This window comes from Apus apus, chromosome 10, assembly GCF_020740795.1.
Source record: "Apus apus isolate bApuApu2 chromosome 10, bApuApu2.pri.cur, whole genome shotgun sequence".
Classification (NCBI taxonomy): Eukaryota; Metazoa; Chordata; class Aves; order Apodiformes; family Apodidae; genus Apus; species Apus apus.
The window spans coordinates 14,638,513-14,657,738 of NC_067291.1; the positions used below are offsets into that span (position 1 = coordinate 14,638,513).

The window sequence follows — 19,226 nt, forward strand, 5'->3', positions numbered from 1 at the left end:
GTTTTGATTTTTACTGCCCCGCTGCAGGCTCGGGTGGGTGAGACGCAAGGGCAGCACACCGTGAGGAGCCGATCCTGCTGGGCACGCAGGCCTGAGAGCCCGAACCCTGCGCCGGGAGCACGAGGGGCAGCCGGGCAGGAGGCAGCTCTGCCTCCCGGGGCAGGGCCCGAGGGGCAGGGCCCGCCCGGCCCGGCAGCGCGCGGGGCGCTGAGGGGACGCGCGAGGGGGCGGGGCGCCCGCCCCGGGGAGCCGCGAGCCGCCCTCGCCCCGCCCCCGAGCCGCCTTCCTCTCCTCCGATTGGTCGCTGCGCTCACCTCGCCCCGCCCCCTCCCATGCGCCGCTCCGCGGGGGGGCGAGACGGAGACGCCCGTCACAGCCCGGGCGCTCCCTGATTGGCCGCGGCAGCGCCGGCCCCGCCCCCCCCCTCCCGAGCCCCACGCGAGGCGGGCCCCACGCGCGGGTGACACGGCGCCCAGGCAGCGCGCGGGGCCGGGCCGGGCCGCGGGAGGCGGGGGCGCATCGCTCCGCGCCCTGGCTGCGGCTCCGCGCTCCGGCAGCTCCGCCCCGGGGCTGTCCGAGCCTGCCATCCCTTCCCCTCCTCCCGCCGGGCGCCCTGCGGGGCCGGGGGGGCTTCGGGGTTCCCGGAGGTTTCGGCTTGGCTGGGCGCGGAGAGACACGGTGAGTTATTTCTCAAGATTTAGGTTCAGATCGCCGGTCCCTGATCCTCTCTGGCTCCCTGCGGGTTTGCTCTTGTGGGGATTCAGAGCCAGGGGCCGGCAGGGAGATCGTCGTCCCCCGGCGTGTCGCCCTGGTGTCCGACCCTCGGGCTTTGCCTGCGGTTGCGGCGCGGTTCCCGGGCAGGTTTCACAGGCGTGGAAAGCTGGCAGTGAAGTGATCAGGAGGTGGAAGGCTTTTCTCTTCTAAAGGAAAAGAAAGAAAAGAGCTGCTCTTTATCTCTTGAATAGGAAAGGGGCATTGCTTCCCCCCCGTGCATGTGTCTCTCAAAACTGGTTTAAGGGATGCAAGTTCCATGGCCTTTCTGATGTAATCAGTTCAAATAACTCTGTCTGGAGACGTGTGCGGGTTTGTATGAATGACGGAGCTGAGCTGACAGAAGAGAAAAAAGAGATCTTCATCGCTCTGCTGTCCTTACAGGCCCCTTTGCGTTTTAAGAAAAGTTACAGTCGGGTTTGGTAGTTGGCTGTTTTTCCTTTACTTTTTTCATCTACGTAGAGGGTTCAGGGGCTGGGGGTGCTTAGACTAGCAAATCTGTGTGTGGAAAATCTTCTGTCCTCAGCCTTTCGTAAGCAGACACCTAAGTGTGTCATGCTATTTATATGGAGAGGCCCAGCTTCAGAACTAGGTTCTGTTTTCCTTTCCAAGCAGCCTCTGTGTGTCTTTTTCTCTTGTGATCTCTCCTGCAGTGACTTCCCTGGTCAGGCTGCCGGGGCTGTACTTTTTTTTTTTTTTTTTTCGTGGTTTTTTTTGTAGTCTTCCTCCAAATGTTCTTCTTTCTTTCCAGGACATACCCAGAGCCCCGGGTAAAACAAACAACTCTGTAACCTTAATACTTTAACAACTTCCCTTGTCTTCTCTTCCTGAGTCTTTTGACACTTGTTTTTATTGAACGTACCTTAGGAGCAAACCAAGATGTTTGTAACACACCCTTCATGTTTCTGGTGGTGACCAGCTGCTGCTGTTAAACCAGCTGTGTCATTAATTCCTGCTCTGGTAATAATCTTCTTTCAGAGTAGGAGTAAACCAAGTCTGAGCTCTCATGTACTTTCTGTTCACTGCCCATTTCTCAAGGGATCTGACTCTGCAGTGAAGTGGGACCCTTTCTGGGGCCTCTTTGTTTTCCTTGTCCTGTTTGCTGCTTCAGATCAAATCTTATCCAAAACCACATTTTGTCTCTTTCGTGTCTTTAACCCAAACCATCTGCTCTGGTTTATCTCTGTGATAAGGCTATATACATTCAGTAAAGCAGCTGGGGAGAAGACATAGGTGGGAGTTTGCAGTGGGAAGGTGTGGGGTTGGCACAAGACTCTCAGCCCTAAAACCAGAGTGAAATTTGCTGCAGATGCAAATTAGTAGCACATAAATATGGACACGAGACCGTAATCAGCTTTAGCACTGGGGAACTTAAGCATCCTGTCCTTTTTTTGTTCATTTTCCCAAGTATTTGGGATTGTTATCTGAAGTTCTTCTGCCTCAGCGTTCTGCATGAAGTGGGGCAGCCTCCCATGCTGTGTTTGGAGCAGGTTCAAGTAACTCAGGTGGTGAGGATGGTGTCTGGGATGTGGTTTTGGAGAGGAGGTAAGGCCAGTTGAAAATTGTTCAACTGAAGGAGCTAGGGAAATGAAATTTGTGAAGGCAAGCAGCTTGGGAACAGATGACAAAATGCTGCGTGACACAATACTTCAGAAACGTGTGAAAATGAGCATGTGTCTGATACATAATATGGTCCCTCCAGCGCTGGAGAGAGGGCTGGGCACGGTCCTGGGTGGGGAGGAGGGTGTGCATACCTACCTGGTATGAATGTATGTGTGAATTTTGATACTGTTTTTGCCCCTACAGTGGTAACCAAGCTCTCCCTAAAGCCTGCAGGAGTTCAGGTCCTTCTTAACAGCCAGGGGAGGTTTTAGGCAATGTTTATGAGGTATGTGAGTGAAACAGGAAGGGCAGGATGTGGCCATCTGTGGAGGTGGAAGAGGATGGGCAGCGCTTTGGGAGATGAGGAGGGAAGTGGTAGCATTACAAAAGAGGGTGCTGAGCAGTGCCTTGGCCTTGGGCAAGAGTAGGTGGAGCAAGACAGGAAGAGCTGGCCCAGGGTGTTCACGGCAGCGGTGGTGGCTGACGCTTGGGGACTGTGGAAGGGGCAGGTTTGAAGAAACAGTGTCAGCACTTAAGCTGAGCAGTAGATTTCCCCTGGTCTTTTCTAGACCACAGCTGAATTGCAGTGAATGTGACTGGTGTTGCTTAAAACAGTGGCTGCAGGAATGCCAGCTAGGAAGCATTTAGCTGTAACAAGCTCCCTGGCCTGACCTTTAACCACCATCACATCGGTCTGTCTTTGCTTATCAACTTTATATCCCCGCAGTGATTATTAGTATCACTCCAGCCAGTACAGGCTGCTCTGCCTTCCCCCATCGCTTGAGCCTGGGAACATCACATGTCCTATAACCACTGTCTCTGCTTGCTGACCATTAGACTTTGCAAAGACTAGCAGTTTATATGATAGCCTGTCTGACTGTGGAGAGGGAAATTTATTATTGTAGTGCCCTGGCAATCACAGATGCCCAGGATAGCCTGGCTTGCTGCAGCACTCCTATGATGGTCCAGAACTTGCAGGCTGAGTGCATGGTTTTATGCTGTGTTAGTACTGCAGTTAAAAGATCAGAGATTGCTATGTGTTCTTCAGTCCAGAGCCAGAGAACAGTGTTCTGTCTTGCAGCCACCTTCAATACCTGTCAGTGCTTTAAAATCCATCTGGGAATGACTGTCCTTCATACCCATCAACATCAGGGTCTAATTTGTTCATGAAGCATGAGGGCCTCCCATGTCCAGGGCTCTGAGCTCTGTCCAGAATTGCAAATGAGCTCCTGCAAATCAAACCTGGCAGTTGCATCAAGATCTCCTGCCTGGCAGCGGAGCAGGGAAAACAAAACAAAACCCCAGATTAACTGGCCAAGCACAAAATTGAAACCCTGCCCTGACAGCAGGCAGACAGACCTGTTTGGTATGAGTGTCTGGTTAGCCTGACCATTGGAGCAATCAGCTCTGCCAACCTCAGAGCCAGGCACGATGCACAGAGAGGGAGTGGGAGGATCTGAATATGCTTTCTGGAGTCAGCAACTGCAGTGGTTATTCTGGCTTTAATTTGACGTAGACCACATCTCATCTTCTGAACTCTCCCTGGGAAGTGGCATGTGGTTCTGCTCCTCTATATTTGAAGTACCAAAAGCCTTTTCCCTTCACATCATATTGGCAAGTTGGCTTGCTTGAAAAGGACTTTAATCCTGCCCAGATAGAGCTGGGGTAGATACTGCGATCAAGTAGATTATTTCCATTCTGGAACCTTTTTGAGTATAATTTGGGACATGGGACTGCAAACTCACTTGCCTCCTCTGCAGCCCTGCATTCATTTTGCAAAGCAACTGTGATTGATCTGGCAGAATGGGATTTATTCACTGCTGGAGCTAGAGGGCAGGCGGGGAGGACAAAACCCCACAGCAGCCTCTGAAATGAATCACGGGCTCTGAAAAGATCCGCTGGGGTTAAGACATAGCGATGAAAAGCTATTGTCTGGAGCCTGAACTGCAGCTAAAAGCGTTATTTATCCCGATTTGGATAGTGGCTGTAGGAGGGTGTGGTATTCCCAGGAACTGCACAGCCAGTGTGCTTAGTGGTGAATGTGAGCTTTATTTGATTGACTCACAGGTAGCTCAAGAAGCTTTATGGAGTATCTCAATTGCAAAGCAGCGAGTCCAATACCTGATTTGCAGATAAAGCTGCGTGTATTGCAGGCAAAGTGGGTTTCCTATGGGTATTTTTATTTTGGTTGGAACATGGTCACCTTTGGCTCAGCTTAGTTCATGTCTTACAGATTTGAGGCACTGCTGCCCCTTTTACCAGTGCTTTTGCAAGACAGAACAAGAACCTCACTAATTGGTAAGCTTGGCAATACTGCTTTTGTTTTCTATGGTAAATGGCATTCAGTAGATTTTTGTGGTGGCTTTGGGATCAGTGGAGCACAGGTTTAAAAGAAGGTATAGTAGGTACTGGGGAGAATGGGATATGAAGCTGTGATGGACAGACCAAGTTTCTGAGTTCAGTTTTGCTTTAGTAAGCACGTTCAGATACATGCCCGGACCTTCTCCAGACAATCTGATCTCCTGGAGCCTACAGAATTGGGCTTGGAAAACCTCCCAGTTTCTGTCTAAGCCAACAGAAGGAGCCTTTCACATGGTCTCTCTGTTTTCTGTCTCAGATATACAGGCTAGACTAGAAAGTGAGAAAATGAGAATAAATGATAAGGAAACCTTCCAGTCTAAGAGGCTGGGGCAGGATCAGAAATTCTGCACTGGAGGGATGGAGTGAACTGTCTTTCCTTGGCTTGCTTATTTGCAAGCATGATGAAAAATTAGAGTTTGTCAGGAAGGCCAAATCTAGCTCTGTTACAGAGATACCCTCTGATTCATGGCAGAATTACATTGCCTGAATTCCAGTGTGCAAAATCATAGTTGCATCTTTGCTACGTTAGTCATCCTGAAGAAAACGAGCACAAATTTGGCTGACAGGGCAAACCACTAAATTCACCGGAGTTGCTGGAGATGAACACAATTTGTTAGAGAGCAAAGTCTGCATCCAGGCACACAGGCATGTGGACAGAGCAGAGAGCATGCCTGGGAGATGATGTGGTGAAGGTCCTTTACTGCTCACCTGGCAGCAGCCCAGGCTCCACGCTCAACGAGAGCAGTGCTGCACGAAGTGCCAGGTGCTATTTTAATTCCTTTCATCTCAAGCACTCCTTACAGAAGGGCATCATTAATATCGAGCATTTCAAGCAGCTTGAAGCTGTGTACCTGATAATTCACTGTGTTATGCAAGGACACAAAAATAATCTGAAAATATGTTTACATTTGTTCCTTCCCTTTCCTTGTTTTCTGCCTCTGTCCCCCACCATCTTTTCCTGTTTTCTGTTGTGTTTTTTTTTTCCACTTTTGGAGCCGGAGCTGTCTCCATGAGTACGTGAATGCCTGCATGTAATAGATCCCCCTTCTCAAACCTTTTGATGTTGGGAAATTGCATCTCAACCGCAGCTGTGTCTGGGTTCTGTATATGACAGTGTGCTGCCACGCTGTTCTTTCTCCTAAGAAGCTTTGCAAGGAGCTCTTCCCTGTGAAGACAACACAGTAGGTGACTTCAGGTTTCTAGTTTGCTACTCTGTACAGTAAAAAGGGGGAAACTGGTTCTAAACCAGTATTTTTGTCTTGGGATGCAGTTAGAAAGAGGGAAACTGGTTCTAAACCAGTATTTTTGTCTTGGGATGCAGTAAAAAGGGGGAAACTGGTTCTAAACTAGTACTTTTGTCTTGGGATGGCGTTGCTGGCCTAAGCACCACTGGTGTAGTCCCTGAAGGCTTTGGAAAAGTACAGATATTTGGGATGAGGAAGCAGGTGCATTACTAATGGTATAGAATTTATCCCACTGCTTCCAAGGAGAAACTGAACTTTGGCTGAATTTGAGATAGCATTTCATCCCAAAGGGTTGATACTGTGAAATGGGAGAAGAAAAAAAATTACTCTTACACCTGTCTCCCTGAGAAAGTAGACATCTCTAGCTGCTTGAGGTGGGTCTGCTCTGGTTTGGAAGGAGTGGCTATAGGTGGAGTGCAGTCCTTACATGGAGGGCCTGTATGACTGACTGCTTGGGAATCAATGTTTGCTGCAGTATAAGCAGCTTCTTCCAGGCTTCTCTGCTCAGCCAGTGAGGAAGCTTACTGCTTCTTTATTTACTTATTTATAGCCTTAAATGGTTCATGATTGAATGGGACAAAAAGAAATGTGTTCTGCTTGCTGCTTCTCTGAAAGTCTGATTGGCAAATAGAAAGTGCCAGCTTTGGTTCATGGGATTTGGGCTCTTTGTTGGTGTTTAGCCAACCTTCACAGTCTTGGGAGAACACTTATAAATCCTGTAGTTTTGCACTTCTAAGCAGAAATTATTCTTGATCTTCTGAAGTCCCACTGGGGAATATCTTACTCACTCCCAAATATTGTCCTCTTGAAAGGAAGCAGCATTTCAGCTCATTATTCCCTGCAGATAGTGAATGAAATGGGAGATTTATGGACAGCCTGCTGGTTTATGATGGAGGGGGAACCCCAAGCCTCGCTCAATATAGTCCGTGTATCAATAGTCATTCTGAGCTGTTCTCTCTTACGTGCTTCTTTTGTGACTGGGGACCAGGGCCTGATAAAGCTTCAAAGTGTCTTGATTTCTAAGTCCTGCTTGGATTTTTCAAGAAGTAATGGAGTGTCTCCTGGGGGTCTCCTAAATAACCCATAAGCTCTAACATGGCGACCCACCAGCCTGGGAGGTCAGCCTTCTGCTGAGGCACAGTTTATATGAAGCAAGAGGCACTTGGACAGGAGAACTGTGGCTGTTGTTCGGGTGGGGAGATTTTTCAACTTGGTGGTTTGTTTTTGCCCCTTGTTCTCTTTGCCAGCTTTGTCCTGTCCACAGAGGCTGCTGGGTTGTTTTCCTCATGGGCTGACATTCGAGGGATCTTTTCTCCCTGAGCCAAACTCCTTCTGGGTTGCTGTCTGCCCTGTGTGGGTGAGTGAAAGGATTTCCAAAGCACCATTATCTTGCTCTGCTGGAAAAATCCTGTCTTTCCTATATCTGCTGTACAAAGGCTGCAGACAGCCAGGGGAATATTGTAGCCAGCAGACAGTGTTGGACAGCTGTCAAAAAGCTCATGCCCCTCTGCTCTCATCCATATGGAAGAAGGGTTATCATCTGCCTCTGCATGCACTAAGATCCTTCTTAAAGGATATAGAGTAGATACTTATTTTTTCAATAACTGCCTTTTGAAGGAAGAAAAAATGAAAGCAGTGTGGAGAAATCCAAGACCCCGTTTGTCCAGGTCATGGCTTCTGCTGTTGGTGTTGACACATCTGTTCCAGTGATGGCTTCCTGCGTGATGGAAGATGCAGCTGGGAGTTCTGATAACCCCCTGAGCTCTCTCAGAGCAGGTGGGAGCTTGGCAGAAGCCACTGACAGGTTTCTTTGTGTAAAATATTCCTTATTCTGAGTGGTTCTGTTTTTTCTCTTTAGCTCAGTAGCTGGATAAGTGAAGCAAGGAATGGGGCAAGGGCCAAATTCTGCTCTGCATGCATCTGCTGCTGAGAAGTGCCTGTAAGAGCATATCATGTGTCCAGCCTGTTCATCACTTCACTTAAACTTTGCTCAACTTGAAGCATATACTTTTGCACGTCATGAGAATTGTAAAAGATCCTGTTAGTTACAGGCTTCTGAGGTTTATAAGGCAGCTAAATCTTGGAAGAAACCCATCAGATGAAATAGCTGCTGCCTGCAGTTTCTGTTCATCTGATATGGGTGGGATGATGCCAAGTTCTCTGGTAGCCTGAGAGATACAGTGGGGTGTGTTTGTGAGGGGAAGAATTAGTACCTGCCACTTTTCTGCTTGTGCCCAGCTATGCTAGGATTCAAGAAACCCTCAAAACAAGCTGTTTGGAGGTTGTTGAAAACCACAAGCAAGCCTGGCTGGTGAGATAGCTGCACACTAGAGTTGAGAAGCTGCTGTAGTTTCAATTTAACAGTCTGTCTAGCCCTTCTGGTCTGTGACTAGTGACCTCCAGTGTCATAACCTGGCTCCAGGAGAGGCCAGGTAAAGGGGCTGTGGCCTCTCTAGCTTTCAGGCTTGCAGCTGTACAAGGTGTTATGAAGAACAGTGCTAATAGGGACTGGAACTCACCAGTTCATTCCCTAGATGCTGTTCAATACCTGTTGGGTAGAAATATTATTTGGTTACCCAGTGCCCTGGGCAAGATGTTTGATGTTAGAAGCCTGAGATTTTGTGTGTATATGTGTATGTGTCTGTACATAGATACAAAGTGGCTCTGCTGCAGCTTTTATATAGACATTTTTCATTTCTAAATGACCTTCACCTTCCATTCTGAGTAGTGGCTTTTCTAATCTTAGTGTTAGAAAAAATGATTCTGCCTTCCTGCAATTTTTTTTTCATTGTTTCCATTGCGGTCCTATATAAAGTGCTTAATTTCTTGTGTATAAGCAAATCAAAGGTTAATATTGAACAGCTGACCTGAGCTGCAAGCAAACAAAGCAGCAGCAATGAGAAGGTGGTTTCTGAGGTTGTGGGAATAGAAACCTAAATCAATAGCTTTTAGCAGACTCATAAATGTTTCATTTGTATTCCTCGCTTCAGTCTTCCAGAGCTTTGACACGCAAATCCATATCACCTTTTAAATTGGTGTTGTCCCTGTGTGGGGTGTAGACGCGGGAAACCATTTCCCTCAGATGCACTTCAAAGTGCTGCTCCGTAATGGTATTTTCCTTCCTATTTTGGAGCCTTGATTCCTTGCAGCCTCTGATCATGAGCAAAATGAGCTTGGCAGCCTCAAGCCTGGGCTGCAGGGATTTTGGTGAGGAGCATGCCTGTGTCCAATCCCAACACTCACGGCAATGCTGCTGCCTGCCTTGGAGGCCAGGTAGGAGTTGTGGCTGCTTGGGCAAGCTATCTTTTCTGCATGGAGAAGCCCTGAAGGACCTTTTCCCTGGACTGCAACACAGCCCTGAGGAATGAGTTAGACCTTGGGAGCACCAGCGTCAATAATTCACGGCAGGAGGTGAGGCAGGAGGGACGTGCCCACAATTGCTTGTTGAATTTGGACTCTTTTGCAGGTGCTGGAGAAGCGGGAGGTAGGAAGCGCGTGAGCAGAGCCTGAGTCAGGCAGCTTATCTGGCCATCTGCCTCTGCTTGAGGTCATCCACCCGTGGAGCGTGGGAGGGCTGTGTGGCTCCAGGTCTCCGCCGGGTCAGGGCTGCGACCCACTGGCAGCCTGGGAATGCTGCGTCTGCTCTCTTGGCATTCTGTGGTTTCCCCCAGGACCCTGAGTGTTGGGCTGGGGTGTACAGGGATGAACTCAGCTTTGCTGGGGAAGAGAGGGCTGATCTGTAGACTTTGTGCTTGCAGGGGAGAAAGACTCTTGAGAAAGACCTCAGGCTGTGAAAAACAAGGTAAAATACCAATCCAACAACACAAAAAAAAAAAAAAAAAAAAAGAACCCAACAAGAAACCTTCCTTAACTTTATCTGTGTTTCCAAACAATTTGGTGGCTGGAGCAGGATGCTATCCATGGGATTTCAGCCCTGATGTCTCCAGACTGCAAAGCAAAACTGCAGTATTTTTGGGAAGATGGGGTAGAAAGGAGGTAGAAAAATGTTGGGTGGTAGAGATGATGTAGCAAAGGCAGACAATGTTTCTCAAGCAACCCTTTTTTTCTGTGAATTAGGCCCACTCTCCCCACCTTGTAGGTGTTCCTCATGGCTGCCTTGTGCTGGCAGGGAAGCCGAGCTGGAGGCAGCAGACCCTGATGCTCTGTGCATCCAAACTGGGTCCTCCTTGCTCATTTTTGAAACCTCAGGACAATCATGCTGCTGACTTCAGTGCTGACTTTCTGCTGTAAGAGAGGAGGACTGCATGCAGATCTGCCTGTCTACTTTAGTTACATGGGGGACCAAACAGAGCTGGGTAAAATATTTTGGAGAAAATGACTTGGATTTTATCATCTAAGTAGTATTATAATGTGATTGGTCTAAACAGGTTTTTTTCTACACGCAAGGGTAGGTATCGGGTAGCACTTAAATAAAATAGTAGCTAATAAAAGCCTCGTGTTTCCTTCTGCCTGTCTGTTAAAAGCATAATTCAGCTGTCTCTTGTCCTATTCTGTGATGTGAATCTGTCCTGCAAAACATTTAAGTCACATGAAGTGTCTGTTGAGTTTTATCAACAAGAACTACAATGACAGGGTTTTGGTACAATTTGTTCAAAACTTTTGGCTTGTTCTGGTAGCTAAATATTCCGTAAATAAAACCTGTAGCAATTGCCTTTCTTAAATCTGCAGTTATCTTCCTAAAAATCAGAAGCCAAAGTTGATTTCTGCAAAGCCAAGAACAGACCAGTGCCCTTTATCCTGGATAGACTGCTCTCTTAATGCTGTTTTCTAAGGAAAAATAACTCTTCTGTGGTTTGCCAATACCCTCTAGGGGCTGTTGAAACAATTTAATGTCAAGTTTGGGTTTTGATTGCTTCACTTTGTTGCTCCATTGCAGAAACCAAAGTGCAGAATTCCTCCCTTCACCCTGCTCTGCCTTCCCTCCCTGCTCAGCCTGAGTTCAGTTTTTGGAGGGTGTGAGGGTGCTGGAGGCACAGGCTCTGCAAGCCAGGCTGCAAGAGCACCCGCAGAACAGGAGCACTGGGGTGTCACCTGGTGCTTCACATTTGAAGTCCACTACTGACAGTGCACCAGGAATGCATTTTTCTCCATGCCTTACATTAGTAAGAACAAGAGAATGATGTTTTCTTCTCTTTGTTCCTCTGCAGGCAAGAGCTCTGTCACCATGTCAGTCAGTGTCCACGAAAACCGTAAATCCCGGACGAGCACCGGCTCCATGAACATCTTGCTGTTTCACAAAGCTTCCCACCCGGACTGTGTCTTGTCCCATCTGAACACCCTGCGGAAGCACTGCATGTTCACTGATGTCACCCTTTGGGCAGGAAACCGATCGTTCCCATGTCACCGGGCAGTGCTGGCTGCCTCCAGCAGATACTTTGAAGCCATGTTTAGCAACGGCCTCCGGGAAAGCCTGGATGATGAGGTGAACTTCCATGACAGCCTCCACCCAGAGGTGCTGGAGCTGCTGCTGGACTTTGCTTATTCCTCTCGGATCATCATCAATGAGGAGAATGCTGAGTCCCTGCTGGAGGCCGGAGACATGCTCCAGTTCCATGATGTCCGAGATGCGGCAGCTGAGTTCCTGGAGAAGAACCTCTACCCTTCCAACTGCCTGGGCATGATGCTGCTCTCAGATGCTCATCAGTGCCGGCGGCTCTATGAGCTTTCCTGGAGGATGTGCCTGGTCAACTTTGAGACTGTTCACAAGAGTGAGGACTTCAACAACCTTTCCAAGGACACTCTGCTGGACCTCATTTCCAGTGATGAGCTGGAAATTGAGGATGAAGAAAAGGTCTTCAAGGCTGTCATCCAGTGGGTGAAATATGATCTGGATGAGCGGAAAGCTTACCTCCCAGAACTTCTGAAGAACGTTCGTCTGGCCTTGCTTCCTTCTGAATGCCTCAAGGAAGCCTTAGCTTGTGAGGACTTGATCATGGTGGATGAAAGGAACAAGCTTGTCTTGGATGAAGCTATTCAGTGCAAGAAGAAGATCCTCCAGAATGATGGGGTGGTCACCAGTCCCTGTGCCAGGCCTCGCAAAGCTGGGCACACCTTGCTGATTCTGGGAGGACAGACCTTCATGTGTGATAAGATCTACCAAGTGGATCACAAAGCAAAGGAAATTATCCCCAAAGCAGACCTGCCAAGTCCACGGAAGGAGTTTAGTGCCTGTGCCATTGGCTGCAAGGTATATATCACCGGAGGCCGGGGCTCAGAAAACGGGGTCTCAAAAGATGTGTGGGTGTATGACACTGTTCATGAGGAATGGTCAAAAGCTGCTCCCATGTTAATTGCTCGATTTGGCCATGGCTCAGCTGAACTGGAAAACTGCTTGTATGTGGTTGGTGGACATACTGCAGTAGCTGGAGTCTTTCCTGCATCTCCTTCTGTTTCCTTGAAGCAAGTAGAGAAGTATGATCCCATATCCAACAAATGGACTATGGTGGCTCCTTTGAGAGATGGAGTGAGCAATGCTGCGGTGGTGAGCGCCAGGCTCAAGCTTTTTGTCTTTGGTGGGACCAGCATTCACCGAGACATGGTGTCCAAAGTCCAGTGCTATGATCCAGCTGAGAATCGGTGGATGATCAAGGCTGAGTGCCCACAGCCCTGGCGCTACACGGCAGCTGCGGTCCTGGGCAGCCAGATCTTCATCATGGGAGGAGACACCGAGTTCACGGCAGCATCTGCCTACCGCTTTGACTGCGAGACGGACCAGTGGACACGCATTGGGGACATGACAGCCAAGCGCATGTCGTGCCATGCTTTGGCCTCGGGGAATAAACTCTATGTGGTGGGGGGTTACTTTGGGACTCAGAGGTGCAAAACGCTGGACTGCTATGACCCTATGTCAGACACATGGAACTGTATCACAACGGTGCCTTACTCGCTCATCCCCACCGCCTTTGTCAGCACCTGGAAGCACCTGCCATCATGATGAGGGTTAGTGCTTGGGGGCTTGTATCCAGGAGGTCAATGAGGTAAGGGTCTTTTCTTAAATTGAAACTTGCTGTCTTGCCTCAGTTGTATCTCCATACACCATGCTGAAGCCACAGGTTCCAGGTTCCTCATGTTTTAGGAGAAGAGTGCATTTAAAGGTGGGATGCAGTGCCAGAAAAGCATAATCATCTCTGCCATGTTGTAAGTCTAGGTAGCTCCCAGGTCTTTCATTTCTGGATGGTTCCCTCAGTATCTGAAGCAAAATCTTCATGGGTGGTTGCAGGCAGTTTGATATTCTTGCTGGATATCTGGGTGATTTATTTGGAGCGAGTGAATATGTAGGCAAGTGATCCTTGGGATGCTGGTGGATCTTGCAACTCTTTTTGTGCTCTGTATTTTCATTTCAGTGGGTAGCAGAAGTTTAGAAGCCACAGTGCATTTGATGGTCCTGGTATTTATTTAACATCCAGACTGTTGCTTGTTAAATCAGAACTTCTGAGACTTCTGTGTGAGACCTGAGTGGGAGGGAAGGGGTTTTGTAACCAGAAGGAGAATGTGTTTATTGGTGTTTTGGGGTGTGTGAGAGTAAGATAGTTGGTGGAAACTCTTGATGTCCTCATCTCATTCTGATGCTTCAGTTCTCGCTTGGTCATAGAAGGTGCTATTGCAATGCCATTTGGACAGGACTGTTGGTTCCTCCCCCGTGGGATGCTTTGTTGCCATTCTGGTTACCAGCTTTGCTCCACAGAGCTCTGTATGTCTTCACCAATCTGTGCCCTCATGTAGGTGGGCAGACAAAGGCCAAAAACTATTCCCAGCTTGCATTGTGAAAGCAAACAGGCAACACTTGGATAGCATCATCTTCCTGGGAAGTCCATGACACCTCTGCTAGCTTAGTGCAGGTTTCACAGTACTGACAACGTACACAACCCTGCTTTAGTGATTAGAGACTACCTCTCAGCTCTCTGAAGGAGCTGGGAAACCCTCTTGTAGGGGGCCGGGATTGACAGGCTTTCACTTACGGGTTTGTTTGGAAGGTGGGGACTGTGGGCAGGGAAATTCTCCCATAGAGTCATCAAAATCCACTTCACTTAATACAGGGAAGAAAGAATGCTGCCCAAACCCTCTCACTTCCCTGCTTCCCACTTGGTGTGGTTGGTGTGCCTGGGAATTGCCCAGCAGCTGAAATTACTGGCATCTCCCAGAGATCATCTCTTTTGATGCCAGCTGGGAACCAAGCAGGAGCTCCTGGCACCTCTGCCAGGCATTTGCCCAGCATGACCACCCTCTTTTATCCATCCAGAACATTATGCTGGCCTTTGATTTGTGAAACACCTGGTTTTAACATGAGCTGGACCACAGTGAGGGCAGGGCAAGAGTGGAAAGGGTTAAAATGAGATCTCTGACAGCTTTCCCAGCACTGGAAGATAATGGCCTTTCCAAATTCTCCTCCTCAGGCGTTGCCTAGCATCTGTCACAGTGACTTAGTAATCTAATTAACTATTAAATATTGCAGCAAAGAGTTTGAGGACTCCATAATTTTCAACTCAGGTCAATGGGGCCTCCTTTAAGAGCCATCCTAGAGCTGAAAATTAATTTTCTCTGGTAGCAGATGCATCTGAATATTAAAACTCAACACCAGCTACACTGAATAGAAACAGGCAATATTTTGAGGTGGGAGTTGATTGTTCAGCCACTGAATAAAAAGCAGTCTCTCAAGACAGACATTATTTTCCTCTCCTGCCTTTTTCCCCTGTACAGTATTTGGGTTGTTCAGACTTAATAAACAGCTTTGTGGGGGTTATACAGATTTCCCCCCCTGTAAACTGGAGTCTGGCACAACTATAAGAAAGCTAGGAACTGTAATAAGCCAACCTACAAATAAAACTGGTGAAAAGTCACTGTGTGAGGGTTTTATGTGCTTTTTTGGCTTCGCCTCCACTCCTCAGTTGAAAGAAGTATTTAAAATACACAAGTTCTTGCCAGACAGCATGTCTCTTTACTCCATTTTTCTAGAGATTTTTTTTTTAAAGAAACCTAAGTTATTGTTATGGCCTCAGCCATGGTGACAGCTCCTTAAATAAAGCACTGAGACTGATGAGTGAAGGCCAGACCTAAATGTGTAGTCCATACCACACCAGCCATGTCCCACATGCTTTCCTTGGCTGATTTGCCTGCACCTGTGCCAAAACTGAGCTCAGAAACTGGGGTATCTGGCTATAGAGTCCTGCAACTACTGCCTTATCCTACAGCAGGTCTTGTCGCGGATCTTCTGCCTTTCAGCTCCCACCGTGCAAGGTCACCTCTGCAACATCCATTCTGGTCCCTGTGGGATCCTTCAAGGGGCACCCAGAAGGCAGCGTGGCCAGCACGTGCCCAGGTGCTGGTGTGCCTTGGTACTGCTAATCCTATGGCAACTCCTTAGCTGTAGAAGGCTCAGGAGGGACCATCCAAGGTGCCCTCAGAACAGAGCAAGCTGGGGGAGTGGGGAAAGGCCTGGGCAATCACACAGTTGGAAACAGCACTTTGGACTCATGAAAAAGGCAGCCTTCTTGCCTATAAACTGGTGAGGTTGCATTCAGTACCAGCCCTGAAACCCAAATAATGCATCCTTAATAAAAGCTGATCAGAAAACAGCAAGCCTGCTTTTCATTTAAAGCATAAAGCTGATCAGCTGGAAATGTTTCCTCAGGGGCATGGCCTTCACCCTTCCCAGCTGGAGTCAGGGCACCTTCCGGCAGAGGTCCCAGGGCCCCTGCCAAGGATGCCATGCGACATTAATTTAGGGTTTATTGCTGGCAGTTAATTCCAGGGATCAAGTGTGATTAGCAATATGAAATGTGGAAGCCTGGTCTCCTCCCACCCATGGTCATGGAGCCACGAGGAGGCAAATTGTTACAAAAGGGAAATAAAATACTGAGCATTCTGCTAATAAAGACTCTCCGTGTTTATAAACACAGGCAAAGCCCAGCCAGGAGCTCAGGGGATGATGCTGGGTGGTCTGTTGCAGTCCTGGGCCATGACAGTTGATAAGGACAACTCTACACCTCCAAAGAGGTGATTTCAGGCAGTACCAGGAACAGGTTCTCCAAGCTGCCTGTCTCCAAATTCAAAGTGGCTTCTCCAACCATCTGTCCTGTGTGATGCTTCCATTTTCATTGGGCAGAGTAACAGATGAGCTTGGGCTAGAGAGGGGAGCATTCAGCTAGGGATGAGGATGGTCACGGGGGAAGAGGGAGCTGCTCACAGATTGCACATAGGGAAGATGAGATGGAAAGGGAAGTTGCTGCATCCTTCTGTGCTGGCTTCTGAACCACAACCCTCCTCTGGGGTGGAGATGTTAGAGTTCCCATCTCAAAACAGTTACGTAGCAGCTTGGAGCCACGTGTTCCCCTCCTGGTGCCTTTCAGCTCCTGCAGGACCCTCCTCATGGTCTGGGTGTTAGGAAGCTGAGACTGGTGGCCCCGCACTGCTCAAGCACTTATTCCTCAGGCTCATCTGAAAGCTCAAGAGCCCATTTTGTGGCTCCCACCTGAGCCATTTAGTGGATTTGGCTCCTGCGAAGGCTGCAAGGTGGCACCAGCAGCTGGTGCCCACTGTTGGGTGGCTGCTGAGCAGCTGAGGTTGCAAGTTTTGTGGCAGCTCTGGTACCTAAAAGGTGAACTTCGGCCCCAAAGCTCCTGCAAGGATTTAGGCAGTGTGCCAGGCCCAGAACTGTATTCTGGTGCCATGGTTACACTTAAATTTCAGATCTGTTCAGTGACTTTTCCTGATTATTTAATTACAGCTTAGATAACAAGGCTTTTTGCAAAGGCAGTTTTACTGCTGCCTGGTTTGGCTTTTCTTGCACATGGAGCAGCACTTGGTCAGAATTTACCTCATAAGAAGCTGCAGGATAATCTCCCAGCTCCTAAATGCTGCAGTTTACCTGCATGCTGCTGGGTTGGTTTGCTTGCAACCTGTACAGCCTCACTGGTATTGCCAGAACAAAGTCACAGCCAGTTCCTCTTAGTGGCTCCTAGGAAAACCATTTGCATGTGCATAATAGCAAGGCCGGATAAACAGGGACTGCAGTTTTTTTGCTGCTGCTGCTCTTTCCAAGCAGCTGGTTGTCTCTGAAGCCAGTTTATCAGGAGCGTTGGAAGGGAGTGGTTGGCCTGGGGAGGAAAGTCGATGAAAATCAGGCTTTTCCTAACCCTGGGCAGATGGAAACATGTGCAGTCTGAGTTTGGTCCCAGACTGGATTAATCAACCCCATAGAAACATCAGTCATATGGATGGTTTTGGAGGAACGGGTGGAAAAAAAGGGTCTTTTTGTTTTGTCTGTTCAAGTTCTTGGGCCCTCCTCCCCGCCCTAAAAAAAAAAATTAAAAAAAAGAAAGAAGAAAAAAAAGAAAAAAAGCTAGAACTCTATTTCCCTCAACTTTTCATTCCCTTGTCATGTCTACAGAAGTTTCCTGGCTGGCTCTGCCCAGCTCCCCAGTGTTCTGAGCCCTCCCCAGCTGAACGCCCACTCTCTCCCCTATCCTGTGAAAGAACACACCCCAAACTCCAGTAAACCAGCTGTTTTCCACCATCACCTGTATGGGATTCTGGGTGGGCTGGTTACCCCAATACTGCTAATGTGCAACCGCTTTTCTGGTGCATTGTGCCAGCTGTGCCCTGCAACAGCTAAACCAAGCATCACATCTGTTAATAATGAGCTTTGTCTTTCCCTCCCCAGGTGCCAGAGTCACATCCATGTCCCTGGTCTCGCTGCTGGACTCAACGCAGCTGCTGAGTCCCCTCCTGTCCTCCAGCACAGGACTCTGAGGAACCTTTCTCATCCCTTCCCAGCACCAGGAGCAGGAAGCACAGCTGGCCCTGCCACCAGCCCCACGACATGGGAGCACAAAGGGCCACCCAGCCTCACCACTGGCTGCTGCGCAGGGACAGTGAGGAGCTGGAAGCACTGGCTGCTGGGATGGAGCTGGGTATGGGGATATGGGGACAGCTCATGGGTGCTGGTGGACTGAGGACTGGGGAGATGGAGGGTGGGCACCAGGCTGCATCCCTTGGCAAGCACAGCATGTGTTGCTGTTAGGTGCTTTTTGTTACTCAGTTGAGAGGGCTAAGAGATATTATTTTTTTAACGTGGCAAGGGCTGCTGTTTGGGTGAATTGGAAGTGTTTTTTAAAGGGAAAAGGGGCTGGGGCAGCCCAGCAGAGAGCACCTGCCTCTCCCCCCACCCCCTGGCTCTTCTGTGGAGGTGATGGCAGCCGAAACATTAAAGCATGGGAGCACTAGGTACCTCAGCAAAACAGGGCAGGTGCCTTTTGCTTTGCACTTTGGGCCCTTTACCCCCGCTACCCACAACCCTTTCCTTGCCGCAGCCGGTTGCGATTTATTCAGAGGGCAGGCAGCTCCCTGTGCACAGCTGCTGGGAAAAGCACAGCCAGCTCTGTTAGCGTGCCAAGGCACCGGCACCGCTGCCCAGATATTCAGCAGATAAAACTCACCGCGTGCTCAGAGCCGGTCTTCTGAGCTTCCCCACCGCGCTCGCACAGCAGCGCGTGGGTGAGGGCGTAATTAGCAAGTGAGCAGGAGCAGAGGTGCAGCGGGGGAAAGCCTGTGCCTCTAGCCGGGTCTCAGAGAGAAAAGGAGCAAACTGGGGGGGAGCGTGGCAGGGCAGGCTGGGGATTGATCCCCTCCTTCCCACTGTGCCATTCATCCTGACTCTACCTAGGAGCAGTGGGAGCTTTTCTGGTGGCATGTTGTCTGCCAGGTTATCCATGTGTGTTGGCTGCCGACTGTTTGCATTTATCCATCAGCCTGGGCTGCTCCTCATTCACACTGTGGAGAAGGGCACGTGGATTTTGGCTGTCTATACAGGGATGCAGCTCCTGGCTGGCATCTTCCAGGGCTGGCCACCACCAAAGGCTGATCCTGTACCGCCTCAGCATCCCGCTTCTCTCTGCAGCAGATCTAGTCCTGCAGATGCTCCAGGTTTGCCTTTAGCCCCTGGATTAGGTTAAGCTGTAGCCTGGCCAGCTGAATGATGCAATGTGATGAAAAGCCTTGACATGGCTTCAAACAACAAAGGTCTTTTCGGAGCAGTGAGCGCCTGTTGCTGCCGGGAAGAGAATACACTTTGTGCCCAGCTGGTCTGTGATGCTCTGAATGACGTTTATTTACATTTTCTAGGGTTGGTTGTTTTTTTTTTTCCTCCAGCTGCCTGCGAACTTTAATAAAAATGATGATCTGGGAAACCGTTTGTGTGTTTTTCACAGGAGTCTTCGTTCTTAAGCAAGT

The 19,226-nt window shown here is 49.0% G+C and overlaps 1 protein-coding gene across 4 annotated transcripts; it reads left to right on the plus strand.

Annotated features, from left to right (window-relative positions):
• The first annotated feature begins 472 nt into the window (after positions 1–472).
• On the plus strand, positions 473–19,183 carry KLHL25 (kelch like family member 25). 4 transcript variants are annotated; one of them, XM_051628931.1, is made up of 4 exons: positions 473–678; positions 4,607–4,671; positions 11,147–12,976; positions 17,659–19,183. In XM_051628931.1, exon 3 carries the CDS (start codon positions 11,164–11,166, stop codon positions 12,931–12,933), a length of 1,770 nt encoding a protein of 589 aa, XP_051484891.1. In that variant the 5' UTR covers positions 473–678; positions 4,607–4,671; positions 11,147–11,163; the 3' UTR covers positions 12,934–12,976; positions 17,659–19,183. The 4 variants fall into 4 exon arrangements, with proteins under 4 accessions (XP_051484891.1, XP_051484890.1, XP_051484889.1 ...); XM_051628930.1 differs by lacking the exon at positions 4,607–4,671; XM_051628929.1 differs by lacking the exons at positions 473–678; positions 4,607–4,671 and adding an exon at positions 7,680–7,754.
• The last annotated feature ends 43 nt before the right edge of the window (positions 19,184–19,226 follow it).

Excerpts from the sequence above, each read along its gene's own strand:
- KLHL25 (XM_051628929.1), top strand. The coding sequence starts at position 7,688 with ATGGCTTCCTGCGTGATGGAAGATGCAGCTGGGAGTTCTGATAACCCC. Across the intron at positions 7,755-11,146 it reads CCTGAGCTCTCTCAGAGCAG|GCAAGAGCTCTGTCACCATG; the intron begins GTGGGAGCTTGG and ends GTTCCTCTGCAG.